Here is a 13,097-nt window from a genome sequence, read left to right on the forward strand (position 1 = left end):
CACTTTTTAAGCTTACTTTCCTTAAAGAAAGTAAGCTTGTAAGATCACCCAGCTGTTTCTGTGTTTGTGTCCCCCCCCCCCACCATCAACTTCGCAATGCCTGGACCAATTTGAACCAAATTGGGTACAGTTGTAGGGACACATAGAAACACCTCAACAATGTAGCTTGTGATATCTTCATCCACCCCAGTTCAAGATGGCGGACCTGTGGATGTTTAAGGCTGAAGTGGGCTATCTTGTAAATATGATAATTATCAGTTTATAGCAAAAGGAAAGTAGGCAAATTAGTTCTTACAAGAACAACTTCTCATTGACATTATTTCCTTGTAATTGTATCTTCTACCTAGGAGGTGAGAGCTCTGTATAGACACAATATTATTTATTTATTCAGTACAGTATGAGATTTATAGATCTACTATCAGATTGTAATTGTATATTTTAAGCTCAGATTTGTGTTATATTGTCAGCAACTGAGGAGCTTTACAATTCAGAATCTAAGAACGGGATTTACTAAATAATGGTACCACATTCGACTTAATTGTATCTTGAGGGCGGGAGAGACAAAATGAATTAATAGTTATCCTGATTATGCCTTGTCTTCAAAGATACTTAAAGCAGATGATAAAAGAAGTTTTAATATGTGGAATAAAATGTTAAGATGCTAGTCTAAGCTACTACTACTGTCTTCCTGTTCAACTAGATCTCAGTCAAGGGACCTGTGTTTTGTTTGGGAATATTGATTTCATTGTGGTAGTTAGTTTTTTCTCCCTCCTCCTTTTTCTTCTTATGACAGGAGCAGGACATCCCATGAAGCCACATCGCTTGGCACTAACCCACAGTCTGGTGCTGCACTATGGACTCTATAAGAAGATGATTGTAAGCACTGCATTTGCTGCATTGAGCATGGGTTGGGTTTGGGGGCATTAATATGCATTTTAAGGTGGTAATATTCATATCTTTGCAGATATATCCAAAAGCTGCATATACTACAGGCAAAATTGTCTTTAGCCATGGTACCATCTCCCCACCACAGGAAGAGCAGCTTCAACTGGGGCTTTAAGTCTCATGAGCATTGTAATGGGATTTTCCTTTTCTATCAAATTAATTTCTGAATGAGAGCAACTTCTCCTGCAGGTATTTAAGCCATACCAAGCATCCCAGCATGATATGTGTCGGTTTCACTCAGAAGATTACATTGACTTCCTTCAGAGGGTGAGTCCCAACAACATGCAAGGATTCACCAAGAGCCTCAATGCTTTCAATGTGGGTGATGACTGGTAAGTATTGTATCTTCTCTGTCTCTGTGGTGGGCAGTACTGAGGTTACTTTGGAAACATCAAACAGTGGGGTTTTTTGGCCTGTTTATGTACTGTAATAGCAGGGGCATAGGAAGCTTGCTGGCAGCTGTGGCCTCTACCCCACTTGCAATTTGAGGTGTGCACATACCCTAACCACACCCCCTGCTTTGACATCAGACATAGGGGCATAGCATTCGACCCCATTTATCGCCAGTCAGTGCTGCATTCCAGCCTGGCTGGGAGCTCTTTCTTCTGCCTCAAGGCAAAGGAATGAGCTCCTAGCCATGCTGGAATGCAGCGCTGACTGAGGAGAAAGGGGGTTGAGCGCCCCATTCCCACTACATCCCCTGGACCTGTTGATGCAGGGGGCATGGCCACTATCCCGAAGAGGGTCCACTTGGACACTTGATCCTCGGCAGTTATTGTGTTGTAGCACTGACTGGAGGGAGGCTTCTTTCTCTGCCTCCCTGGGAGTGAGGCAGGGAAAGAGGCCGCCAACCAACACTGGAACAAGGGGTAGGGTGTGCCTCGCACTCCCAGCTGGCGAGCACTTCACTTGCTGGCTGGGTGCTGGAGGGGGCGAGGGGTGTGCCTTGGCCCTCCCTGACCCCAGCGGCCCACTTGCTCCATACACCTCTGTATAATAGAGACTTGTGGCTAAAAGTGTGCCTGCTTATTACTAATTCCTCATGTGAAATTCAACTTCCCACATGCTTGGCTTGCTGCTCATTGGTGTAATGGCCCAAAGGCTACTTGCCTTTTCACCCGTTCTCTTGCCTCTTCATTCCCAACATCCAAGCATATAACTTCCTGTTTCTAGTAGGGATGTGATTGTGCACAGAACCGGTGGGGTGTGTGTGGGGGGATCGAAATGGGGGGGGGCATACCTTTAAGGGCATGGGAGGGTGCCCTTACCTCTCCTGCCACAGTTTCCCCACCGGCACTCCATTAAAAGTGTCCGTTGGGACAGCAGTGTACCTCCCTGCCGCTCCGTGTCCTCTTCAGCCAGAAGTAACAAGAAGTACCCAGAGTGCGCTTGCCCATCCAACATGCGAGTGAATGCGACATGCACGCGCTTGACCTATATACACTGAGTGTATATCTGACTAGTGCAGAAATATATAATTGCTTCTGAATATTCACAAAATTCATCTGGGTTTTTCAGAATTCACATTTTGGCCACTGACACATTATTAAATATAATAGGCTTTTAGCTGCTTTTATTCTTTTTGTCTGTTTTTATTTTTCAGTCTAGTAATCATGGACTGATTGCTGGACTGGACAATTATTTCAATCAAGATGCAATTATTACTGGAAATGATGGCCGACGTGATGCACAGTTTCCCATCAGTGTTTCTGACGTGCCATGGCTGCTGTGCTTAAAGAAGGGTTGGCCTGGCAGCCTTGTTCAACTCCTTAACATCAGTGGTGCCACACTTGCACAGCATCTTTGATGTTGAGGAGTTGCATGAGACCGCTGGGGCTGCCTTTTATGAGCACAGCAGCCCTGGTGTGTTAGAAATGCCAACAGAAGATACTGCATCATGTCAGCTGATATCTTGTGAGGGTTCTGTTACATTATCAACAAAAGCTGAAAACATTGCCTAGAATATGTTGGTGATGATGTAATATTGAGTCTCGTTGAACACATTTTAAGCAGAGATTTTGTTAGAAATGTTAATGAGACGATTGCAAAAAGGTCGTGAGTTGGGGAGTGATATCAAATAATGGGGCCAAAATAGTTGATGTTAACAGCATTGAAATAGAATTGGCTGCATTTGAAAAGCCTCCCAGGATTTGAGAACTAATAATATCTCAAAAACAGCTGAAGTGAAAACTTGTAGAACAGTGGTAAGCCTGGTATTGCCATATGGGTTCGAATGCTTGTCACTGAATGAACTGAGGAATTTGCCAAAATATTGAGATCTATAGGTAGGGTTGAATATGAAATGAAGACTGGAAATACAGGTGAGAATGACTGATGATATGAGGACACTTTTGTATGGTATGAAGGGAATAGGAAAGATCCTGAGCATGGAAATGTATATGTGAGATTGGGGTGGAGATGCAAGATTTTGAATGGGTTGATGTCATGAAGAGGGTCTGAAAAGATAAGTGAAACTTAGTCTCGCTCTGTCAGTCTAGAGAGGTAAGAATAGAAGGCAGTCATTCCGTTCCTGCATATATGCACTATAAGCATTAGTCATCAGTTAATGTGACTGGACTTTGTGACACAGCTCGGAATTTCATTCATAAAACCCCCAATATACCTAGAACTTTTGAAAGGAAAATCAAGGCTTAACATATGATTCCTAACTCATTGTTTCTTTAAAGCCCAAACTTTAGTAATGCGATTAAGCAATTGTTTTCAGTTTGGCTGTGGCTAAAATGGCTGCACAAATTTGGTTAGAAGAATGCTGAGCAAACACTAATCTCTTTGTGATTCTTGGATTACTTTAGATTCAAGACAATGTAACAATTAGCTGTGCATTCTCCAGGATAGCTCTTCTATGAGTCAGTTTCATGGGGCCATCTCCAGTTTTTTTGGCAGCTTCAGGTCACGGAGAGGATAGCAGATGTGATGTCATGGCTCTCTGCAACTATACCCAGTCCTGACTAAATAAATGAACTGATTACTTTCATCATCTCTCAGAATGATATTGGCAAAAGTTGACACCAGTTCCCCACTGACCGAGAGGGAGAATTCTGTGCTGTAGAGTAGTCCAGACCCCTGCTGCTGAAGAGTAATGAATACATTCTGAACAATATTCAAAATAATTTCTGAAAAGTTTGAAATCTTGCACATGGCTATTCCAACAGTGTCTGGCCAAACTGTAGCCTTATCTGTTTTGTGTTTCCTGCCTTGCTTCTAGTGAAAAGTGCATCTGATCTGCCATACCAGAATGGCCACTTCTAACTGGTGTGTGTATCTATTACTGTCCTGAACAATGTGTAATCTTATGTGCTTTCTCAGCCCAGTGTTCCCAGGACTGTTTGAATTTTGCTCTCGATACACTGGGGCCTCCTTGCAAGGAGCAACACAACTGAATAATAAGGTAACAAAGATGCTGTGCTCATCCGCTCCATGCCCTTATACACAAGTCAGCCAGGTCATTCTTAAGTGCTACTGCTGTTCTGAGAATTCCCTGTATTTCTGTACAACTAAACATTATTCATGACTGTTAGCTCTGGAGCTAGTTCTCAGGAATTAACATAATGCAATGTCTAAGAGACTGAAACTATGAATCAGGAAGTCCCCAGTTCATGTTCTGGCTCTTCACTGAGTGACCTGAGGCAAGCCACACTCTCTCAGCCCCCCGTCCTCAATATGAGGGTAATAATACTGACCCTCCTTACAGGGTTCATGTTGGGGTTATAATAAGATACATATGACTTCTCAGAACTCAATATTAATATTAATTATTTACAAACTCTACCCCAGATGTCTTTGCAATTTTGTGCACAGGGAATGGACAGAGATTGATGGAGTAGTTTAGATTGTAGGTATTAAGCACACCTTAGCAAATACTATTGTACTGGCAGCACATTGCTCTTTCCATTGAGCTAATATTACCCTTTTTGTTCTTAGATTTGTGATATTGCAATAAACTGGGCTGGAGGGCTGCACCATGCCAAGAAGTTTGAGGTAATGAGGCAAGTCTGTTTTCCTTATTCTAGAGTATGGGGAAGACAAGCTGCTTCTTTTCACTGACACCATCTTACTTTCTTCTTGCTCCAGGCTTCTGGGTTTTGCTACGTCAACGACATTGTTATTGGCATTTTGGAACTCCTCAAGTAAGGAATTGATATTGGTACAAGTGCCATTGTACTGGTAGGGTGTGGGGAGTTGATGCTGTGAAAAGTTGCCTTCTCTAACTGAGCTGTACCATAAGTCTGTTTTGGTTGAAAAATCTTCTCTTGTGCTGGTGGTTCTTCCTATTCCCTCACTCTTCCATCTCCCTCTTCTCTTCTCTCTTTCCTCTTTCCCATGTCCCTTTCTCTTCTGCTTTGGGTATTTGCTCATATACTAATGATTTTTTTGTTGTTTTTGTCTACCCTCCAACATGGTTCTGTCCTTACCTAACTCACTTTTCTTTCTCAATTTGAAAAGATGGCTTCATTATGGAGCCATAGGAGGTGTATCATTTTCTTGTTCATTCTCTCTTACAAAGTACAGATATTATTATTATTAGAGTTCTAGACTTGCTTTTTGTGAAGTCTTCTATTATTTATTTTATTTTATAAATTTGTATACTACCCACTACTGAAGTCTTTAGGTGGTTTACAGCATCAAACAAACCAATAATTTAACAGTTAAAACATAAACCAATTAAAATATCCATAAAAACACCAACCAACTAAAAAATTTCATACCTGTCTGGGGGGGGGGAGCTATTCTCCAGCGGTCATTTTCTATGCAGCTTGCAAAATGGGGATGAAGAAAGGGTAACAGGTGGAGATGGGGGCAAAGATGAATAACTGGATGGAGACAGTTTTGGGTGCTCAGACTAATTCCTTCTCGTTTCATTCTGTTTGTTCCACATACAGTTCTATTTTCTTGCCTTGAAAGGCAGCTTACCAATATATATAAAACCACAAAATTATTAAAACAACTGAATTAAAATGAATAAAATTAATCCACAATTACAACTCAAGAATTGATTTGATCAGAAAGCTGATCAAGTGCTAAGTGTCTGAGTTCCACTCTGATTTGTCTCACTGGGGAAAGAGCATTCCACACCAGGGACACCACGACAGAGAAGATTTAATGTGTTGGGTACCCACTCAACAGGACCCTTCTCCATAGATCTTGGTTGGTGGATGGATTCCTATGTGAGGAGATGCTTATTAGGTATGCTGGACTCAGGCCAGGTAGTAACTAGCATCTTGGTTTGTGCCCACAAGCTGACAGCTAGTAAAGTGAATTAAATCACAGGAGTTGCATGGCCACAGCATATTCAAAAGATGAGGCTGGCCACAGCATCTTGTATTAGCTACAGCTTTTACACTGTGATTATTTTTTCCTCCTTGCCAAATCCACCCTTCTCAATTTATATATCCAACCAGTGTGTACCTCAAGCCACCTTGAGCAAAATTATTTTGGCAAAGCCAGCATGGTGTAATGGTTAGAGTGCTGGACTAGGACTGGGGAGACCCGAGTTCAAATCCCCATTCAGCCTTGATACTTGCTGGGTGACTCTGGGCCAGTCACTTCTCTCTCAGCCTAACCTACTTCACAGGGTTGTTTTGAGGAGAAACCTAAGTATGTAGTACACTGCTCTGGGCTCCTTGGAGGAAGAGTGGGATATAAAATGTGTGGTTTTTTTTTAAAAAGCTAGGATTTAAAATATCAAATAATAATTTAAAAATATTCAGTTTATTCATTTGCTCAGGCTCAGCACAGCCTAATAGTTCCATAATAGTAATATTCTGTTAGGACATGATCTTCTTGAGTTCATTTGTTAGATCTCAAGACCACTTTTCCCACTCTTCAGTTATTCCTTCCTCCTCCTTTTCAATCTAGCTTTATTTTAAAATATTACCTGTTTCTCTGCTGTCTTTCCCTCCTCCCTACCCCCAATCACAAATTCTACCAGTGTCTCCTTCTCTGTTTCACTTTGTGAAGTATCCTTTGTTAGGGAAGAAAACTTGTCCTGGGGAATAGGTATCACTGCTAGGTACAAGATTTGGCCCAGGCAGTTCCAGATTCTGTCTTCTGCTTTAACATACTTTGGTTTTTGTTTTCGTACAGGTATCACCCACGTGTACTTTACATTGATATAGATATTCATCATGGAGATGGCGTTCAGGAGGCTTTTTACTTAACAGACCGTGTCATGACAGTGTCTTTTCACAAATATGGGAACTATTTCTTCCCTGGCACAGGTAGAGAGCTTTTTCTTTTGCTCTTTGCAGAGACTAGTTTTCTCTCTTTTTCATTCTCTCCCCGCCCCCTGAATGCTTCAGTTCTGAATCCAGAAGAGGGCTTTGTGATTTTGGAAGAGGCATTAAACAATTGCTATAGGACAGACACATTGAGCCAGCGTGGTATAGTGGTTAGAGTGCTGGACTAGGACCGGGGAGACCAGAGTTCAACTCCCCATTCAACCATGAATGATACTTGCTGGGTGACTCTGGGCCAGTCACTTCTCTCTCAGCCTAACCTACTTCACAGGGTTGTTGTGAGGAGGAACTTAAGTATGTAGTACACCGCTCTGGGCTCCTTGGAGGAAGTGTGGGATACAAAATGTAAATAAAAATAAATAAAAATTGTGTTGTAGGTGGTAATTTAGAAGCTAGCTGAATAGTAAGGCAGAACTTCTTCAGGCTGTGATAGACTTGCAGAAGATCTGAATAGCACCTCTTGCCACTATCTTATGTTTTTCTATTTTAAAATCAACATTTGAATTCTGTACTTTACCCTCTTTCCTCTGCCAGGTGACATGTATGAAGTTGGGGCAGAGAGTGGCCGCTATTACTGTCTGAATGTGCCTTTACGTGATGGCATTGATGACCAAAGTGAGTGAAAGGCTTTGCTGTATGTCCTGTTTTCAGTGTACACTGCAGCCAAAGAGCTATAACAGCAATGCCTTGTCTTTTCTTTGAAGGTTACAAACATCTCTTCCAACCAGTCATTAATCAAGTGGTAGAGTTCTATCAGCCAACGTGCATAGTCCTGCAGGTAAGAGAATGGAGCACCTAAGCTCCATTCACAGTGGAGCAATATAATATTGTTTGGCATATGCTTTTGTGCCCATATGGAGAATTACTGGGTTTAGGAGTTGGGGTACGACAGTGATGGGTGGGCTAGCTAGGATGAGGGATGCCTCCTTACGTGGGTGCTGTTTTAAATCCTTAGGTGTACAAATATAGTTTACAATAGGTCAGGGCTCCAGTGTTGTCACTTTTTCTTCCTCCTTTTTTCTTTTCCCCCCATTAAGTGTGGCGCAGATTCGCTAGGCTGTGATCGTCTGGGTTGCTTTAACCTCAGTATAAGAGGACATGGGTAAGAACATCTAACAAATTGACAAGAACAAAAGAGAAAATTAGGGCCAAAACAGATGTGAGTGGATCTCCCACTTCACCCCTCAAACTTTAAAACAACTTCAGAGTCTCTGGCTTTGATTGGAATACTGGCATGGGGTGGGGAGTATTGAGCTCTTTTGCACGGCCCTGATTCCCCAATAGGTACAGGTACCTGTATCTTACACTGTGGGACTAAAAGCAGGTGTATGAGAGAACGAGATGGGGAAAGGTTCAATTACTACTTTAAAATAAAAACTCACACCCCCACCCCCAGTATGGGTGATCTGCTTATCGATCCCCTGCATTGCATCTTCTTTGGCCCTTAGTCATGACAGTCAGAAATGGCTGGCTTTTCCTCTCTGAGAATTGGATTCTGATCCTGGCACATCAAGATACATGTTTGATTCCCCAAATGATAGCATGTTGTCATATTGTATCTTGTTGATTTGGGGTTGGGGTTCCAAATAGCTTCTTTCAGTGGTGTTCGTCTTTTTGGTGCTCTTCATGTTGACCTGTTTAGGAAAAGCTGCCCATCTCTTTTAGCAGGTGTGTTTTCTAAGACAGTATGTTTTCTCACAAGAGGCAGGATGACCTGAGAGTCTTTAATTCCCTTGTCCACAAGTTTGATTATTCTCAATTCTATTTATACTTGCTATGAATGGTGAGTTCTGCCAGTGATTACTGCAAGAGTTATCCAGACAGAACTGGTGAATAAAGAGTACCTACTAACATAGAGGCTCTTTCGGCCTTGCCATTAACCTTTGAAGCAAGTGCAAGTTTTCTAAGTTACAATATGTAATTGGTGATAAACACACATCCCAATCTTTGAATACTTCAGAGAAATCAGATTCGGTCCTTGTGGTACACCTATCTTTCTGAGCCTTGAACACTAGTCTTCTGGAAACAAATTGTACCAAGCTCTCAAATTCTTTTGCTTGTCTCTTAAACAGTGCAAAATTTCCTGTTTCAACTCATCTCTGTTTTGATAACCAGTTATAGATAATCCAAAACACTTTTGGACAACTGTTCTACTTTAGAAGCTAATTAAAGGGTGTAAACTTACTGAAGAAGCCTAATTTATATCCAACCTATATATAGATGCAAGTGAGTTTGAGAGTAATTCATTTCTGTTTATAACTTTTGGGTCTTAGGGAGTGTGTGGAATACGTAAAGAGTTTCAACATCCCCTTGTTGGTGTTAGGAGGAGGTGGCTACACAGTTCGCAATGTGGCCCGGTGCTGGTGAGTTTGAATTTCCCCTTTTGTTGTAGATGGGTGGGAGCTTCATCTGGATTACTGCTATTGTAGATTGAGGTGTTAAAACATCTGTGTACTCTGGGTTGAAGCAGTCTGGCTTTCTTTTCCAGGACTTATGAAACATCGCTACTTGTGGATGAAGCAATTAGTGAGGAACTCCCTTATAGTGGTGAGCCAGGAACCTCAATGTTAAAATTTCACTGATATTTGCTGTCTTGCCTTAATGATGGTACAGCTTCAGAGATGAAGATGAACTCAGTTCTGTGTGCTAAATCGACTTAAAGCAGTGTATAAAGTAGCAGGAACCCAGCTGATTGTGCTCTAGTTTTTCCTGCTGCAGTTGTAGAACTGTTTGCTTTGGTGAGCTAAACTCTATTACACTTACAATTCACTGCATAAAGAATTCACAGTGAGTGGGGTGTGTGTCAATAAAAGGAGGAGGGGAATATGTTCCTCAGGTGAAGAGCTGCTTCTCACTGTTCAGAAAGTTGCTGCATAAGCATTTAGTGTGGTATGGAATAGACTATGTGTTGGTTTCCCCCCTTGTTTTTAAATATGTAAACTTTTACATGTCTCCAATATACATATATCCATATCCTTTCTCTGCAGAATACTTTGAATACTTTGCTCCAGACTTCACACTCCACCCTGATGTCAGTACTAGAATTGAGAACCAGAACTCAAGACAGGTGTGTAGTTCTAGCCATATCTAGCCCATATAGCTCTCTGTTGCCCCATAATGTGTGCATTGTGCTTGTTTACTTTCAAAAGATCACTGATTCTCCAGCACTGGTAGCATTCATGGTTACCAAATAGAAGTAACAGTAGAAGCTCCGTAAGCTTCTTAACTATTGATTGGCTTTTACAACATGGCTTTGCTGCTTTTTCTCATGAACAGTATTTGGATCAAATCCGGCAAACTATATCTGAGAATTTGAAGATGCTAAACCATGCGCCCAGTGTACAAATCCATGATGTCCCTTCTGATCTGCTGAGCTATGATCGCACAGATGAGCCTGATCCTGAAGAGAGAGGTTCAGAGGAGAACTACAGCAGGCATGTTCCCTTGTTTCCCATGAGTGGAATCTCTCTTGTGTGTTGCACCTCAGCTTAATGAGCAGATGCTCCCAGAATTAACATTGCATTGATTGGGTCTTTGCCTACTGTCAGAAGCAGGGGCGTAGCAAGGTTGGAGTGGGCCCAGAGACAAGATTTTAAAATGCCCCCCCCCCCCCCCGAAGCTCAGCTCATGAAGTGAAGAAATCTTACTATGAGGCTGAACAGTGGTAACAAAATGCGCAAACACACACACACACACACACACACACACACACATATATATATATATATATATATATGTGTGTGTGTGTGTGTGTGTGTATATATATATATATGTGTGTGTGTATATATATATATATGTGTGTGTATATATATATGTATACACACACACACCCCTATGTGCCGCAATAGAACACCATCCTAAATTATTTTTTTAAAGGATTTGTCAATTGTGGATGATGCAAGTCATTTAATGGTACTAGAGAAAGACATGCTGTTCTGGTAGTTCCAGGTCTTAACACTCACATCAATTTCGGAGGATGAATACAACTGAAGGAAGCCTGTGCGGCTGGGGGAGTCAGTCATGTGACTTGCCTCTGGGGGGAGCCCCCCAAGGCAGTGGGCCCCCAGACAACTGTCTCCCCTTGCCCTATTATATTTACGCCCCGGTCAGAAATATTGTTTTTTCAGACATACATGCTGACTGCAACTTTCAGTGGACAGGATTCATGTCTGTCTTTAATTTTGGACTATGGTCTTCCTCACTACCTCTTCCTGATTCCGCTAATTTGTCTTGCAGGCCAGAGGCTTCCAATGAATTCTATGATGGTGACCATGATAATGATAAAGAAAGTGATGTGGAGATATAAAGCCTGAATCGTTGGAGTATGGACTATGTGGAGTTCAATGCCTAGATGCTGGTCCTCTAAGGAAGTGTGGAGGTCTGGTAGAAAGCCTCTTCCCTCCCCTCTTGTCAGTTGCAGGATGGCAGCAGAGCTCCTGAGGCATATAACTACTCGGGCACAAAGGCAGTGAGAGTCCCCACTGCACCCCTACTTCACTGGCCTTTGTTCCTCTTGAGACTGTGCCTCTTCCACTGTTATTGAAATAGAAATTCCTAAGAATTTTATCTTCACACAAATCTGTCAGGGCTCATTCTGCAGTGACTTCTTCTTCAAGGAACGACAGGAAGTACTGCTACAATTGGGATATCTCTTCTGTCCTCAGCAACTTGCTTGTTGGTTTTCTACAGGATTGTTTGTGAATCATTCTGTTGGCAGGCAGCTTCAGTGAATAGGTCATTTACCTGCCAGGTTCTCAGCCAACCAGAGTCTCCTGTTGCAGTAACTGACAAAAGGGAGAACCAGACAACTTTGGTTAACATTGTAGCTCAGCAGAACAGAGGTGAGAGGGTCAACTTTGGGTCCATTTCAAGTGAAGGATTGTTCAGTGCATAGTTTTCTTGCAGAGTTGTTCTTTCTGTAGTAACCTTTTTTCCACCCGCCAAACTGGTTCATACTTAAAACTCTTTTACCCATATGGGTATTTTGAGAAGCAAAGGACTTGGGCTCTTTCTTTCTTTCTTTCTTTCTTTCTTTCTTTCTTCTTGGCCACATCATGTGTTTAGATGTCAGCATGGTGCCAAAAGACCTTATCAATGAAGAATAAATCTGTCATGTATGTCTCCATAATTCTCACAACTAGAGCACCTATCCATAGCTCCATAATTTTAATGCACCTCCAAGAGCAGTTCATATACAAGCTTTCACCTTCACTTCAGATAACTTCTCAACCAAAAGTTACCTTGATTGTAGGGAGAAGCTTGAGCTAAATGTAGTTATATGGCTGTGCAACTTCTCCCTATAGCTGAGCCTCTCCCATCTTACATGTAGGATATGTGATGAATCCCATCATTTGAGCACAGATGTTCCGCCAGAATCTAGAAGATTTCCTTGCGTTGACAGCAAGGGAGACTTTCCTTTTCTTTCCTTTTTGACTCCATATATATTGATGCAATGTGGACCTCATTTTGGCTGCCATTATCAGCCATTAGCTCTGTGTGAAGCAGATAACCTGTCCATCAGTTATTCTCTGCAGCTAGAATGACAGAACAGCAATTGACCTTCTTGTCCTTGTGCTTATATTTTTACCAGTGTTTAAAAAAAATATTATTAAACCACAGGATGGTATTTTTCTTAACTGCTGTGTGTGTGTCTCTCTCTTTCCTCTGCCCCCACCACCACATTTGCTTAAAAGCTGCTGTTCAGTAGGAGGATCTGAAAGTACATATTGATCACTACATTGCCTCTTCCATTGCACTCTCATGTAGTCTGCAAAGTCACTTTAACCCCTTTGAATTTCTTGTGGTCACAGAGCCCATTCTTTTGCTTTCTCTGTGTAGAAGAGTAATATCATCATCATCAGTTTTATTACGGCCATTGGCCAGCAAAAATGGTAG

The 13,097-nt window shown here is 41.8% G+C and overlaps 1 protein-coding gene across 4 annotated transcripts in view; it reads left to right on the forward strand.

Moving 5' to 3' along the window:
• HDAC3 (histone deacetylase 3) overlaps window positions 1-12,838 on the forward strand; it is a 29,519-nt gene extending 16,681 nt beyond the window's left edge. For 3 of the 4 annotated variants that reach the window (XM_053247804.1, XM_053247805.1, XM_053247803.1), the window contains exons 2-15: window positions 794-876; window positions 1,135-1,277; window positions 4,273-4,354; window positions 4,888-4,944; window positions 5,038-5,093; window positions 7,051-7,184; window positions 7,737-7,817; window positions 7,907-7,980; window positions 8,240-8,304; window positions 9,476-9,565; window positions 9,691-9,749; window positions 10,190-10,269; window positions 10,479-10,636; window positions 11,439-12,838. In XM_053247804.1, coding sequence (XP_053103779.1) covers window positions 794-876; window positions 1,135-1,277; window positions 4,273-4,354; window positions 4,888-4,944; window positions 5,038-5,093; window positions 7,051-7,184; window positions 7,737-7,817; window positions 7,907-7,980; window positions 8,240-8,304; window positions 9,476-9,565; window positions 9,691-9,749; window positions 10,190-10,269; window positions 10,479-10,636; window positions 11,439-11,508 — 1,232 coding nt within the window. In that variant the 3' untranslated portion in view covers window positions 11,509-12,838. Of the gene's footprint in view, window positions 1-793; window positions 877-1,134; window positions 1,278-4,171; window positions 4,355-4,887; window positions 4,945-5,037; window positions 5,094-7,050; window positions 7,185-7,736; window positions 7,818-7,906; window positions 7,981-8,239; window positions 8,305-9,475; window positions 9,566-9,690; window positions 9,750-10,189; window positions 10,270-10,478; window positions 10,637-11,438 lie in introns of those variants that run through there. The other variant, XM_053247806.1, reaches the window with a different exon arrangement.
• Window positions 12,839-13,097: the final 259 nt, after the last annotated feature.

Source organism: Hemicordylus capensis, chromosome 4 (assembly GCF_027244095.1).
Source record: "Hemicordylus capensis ecotype Gifberg chromosome 4, rHemCap1.1.pri, whole genome shotgun sequence".
Lineage (NCBI taxonomy): Eukaryota > Metazoa > Chordata > Lepidosauria > Squamata > Cordylidae > Hemicordylus > Hemicordylus capensis.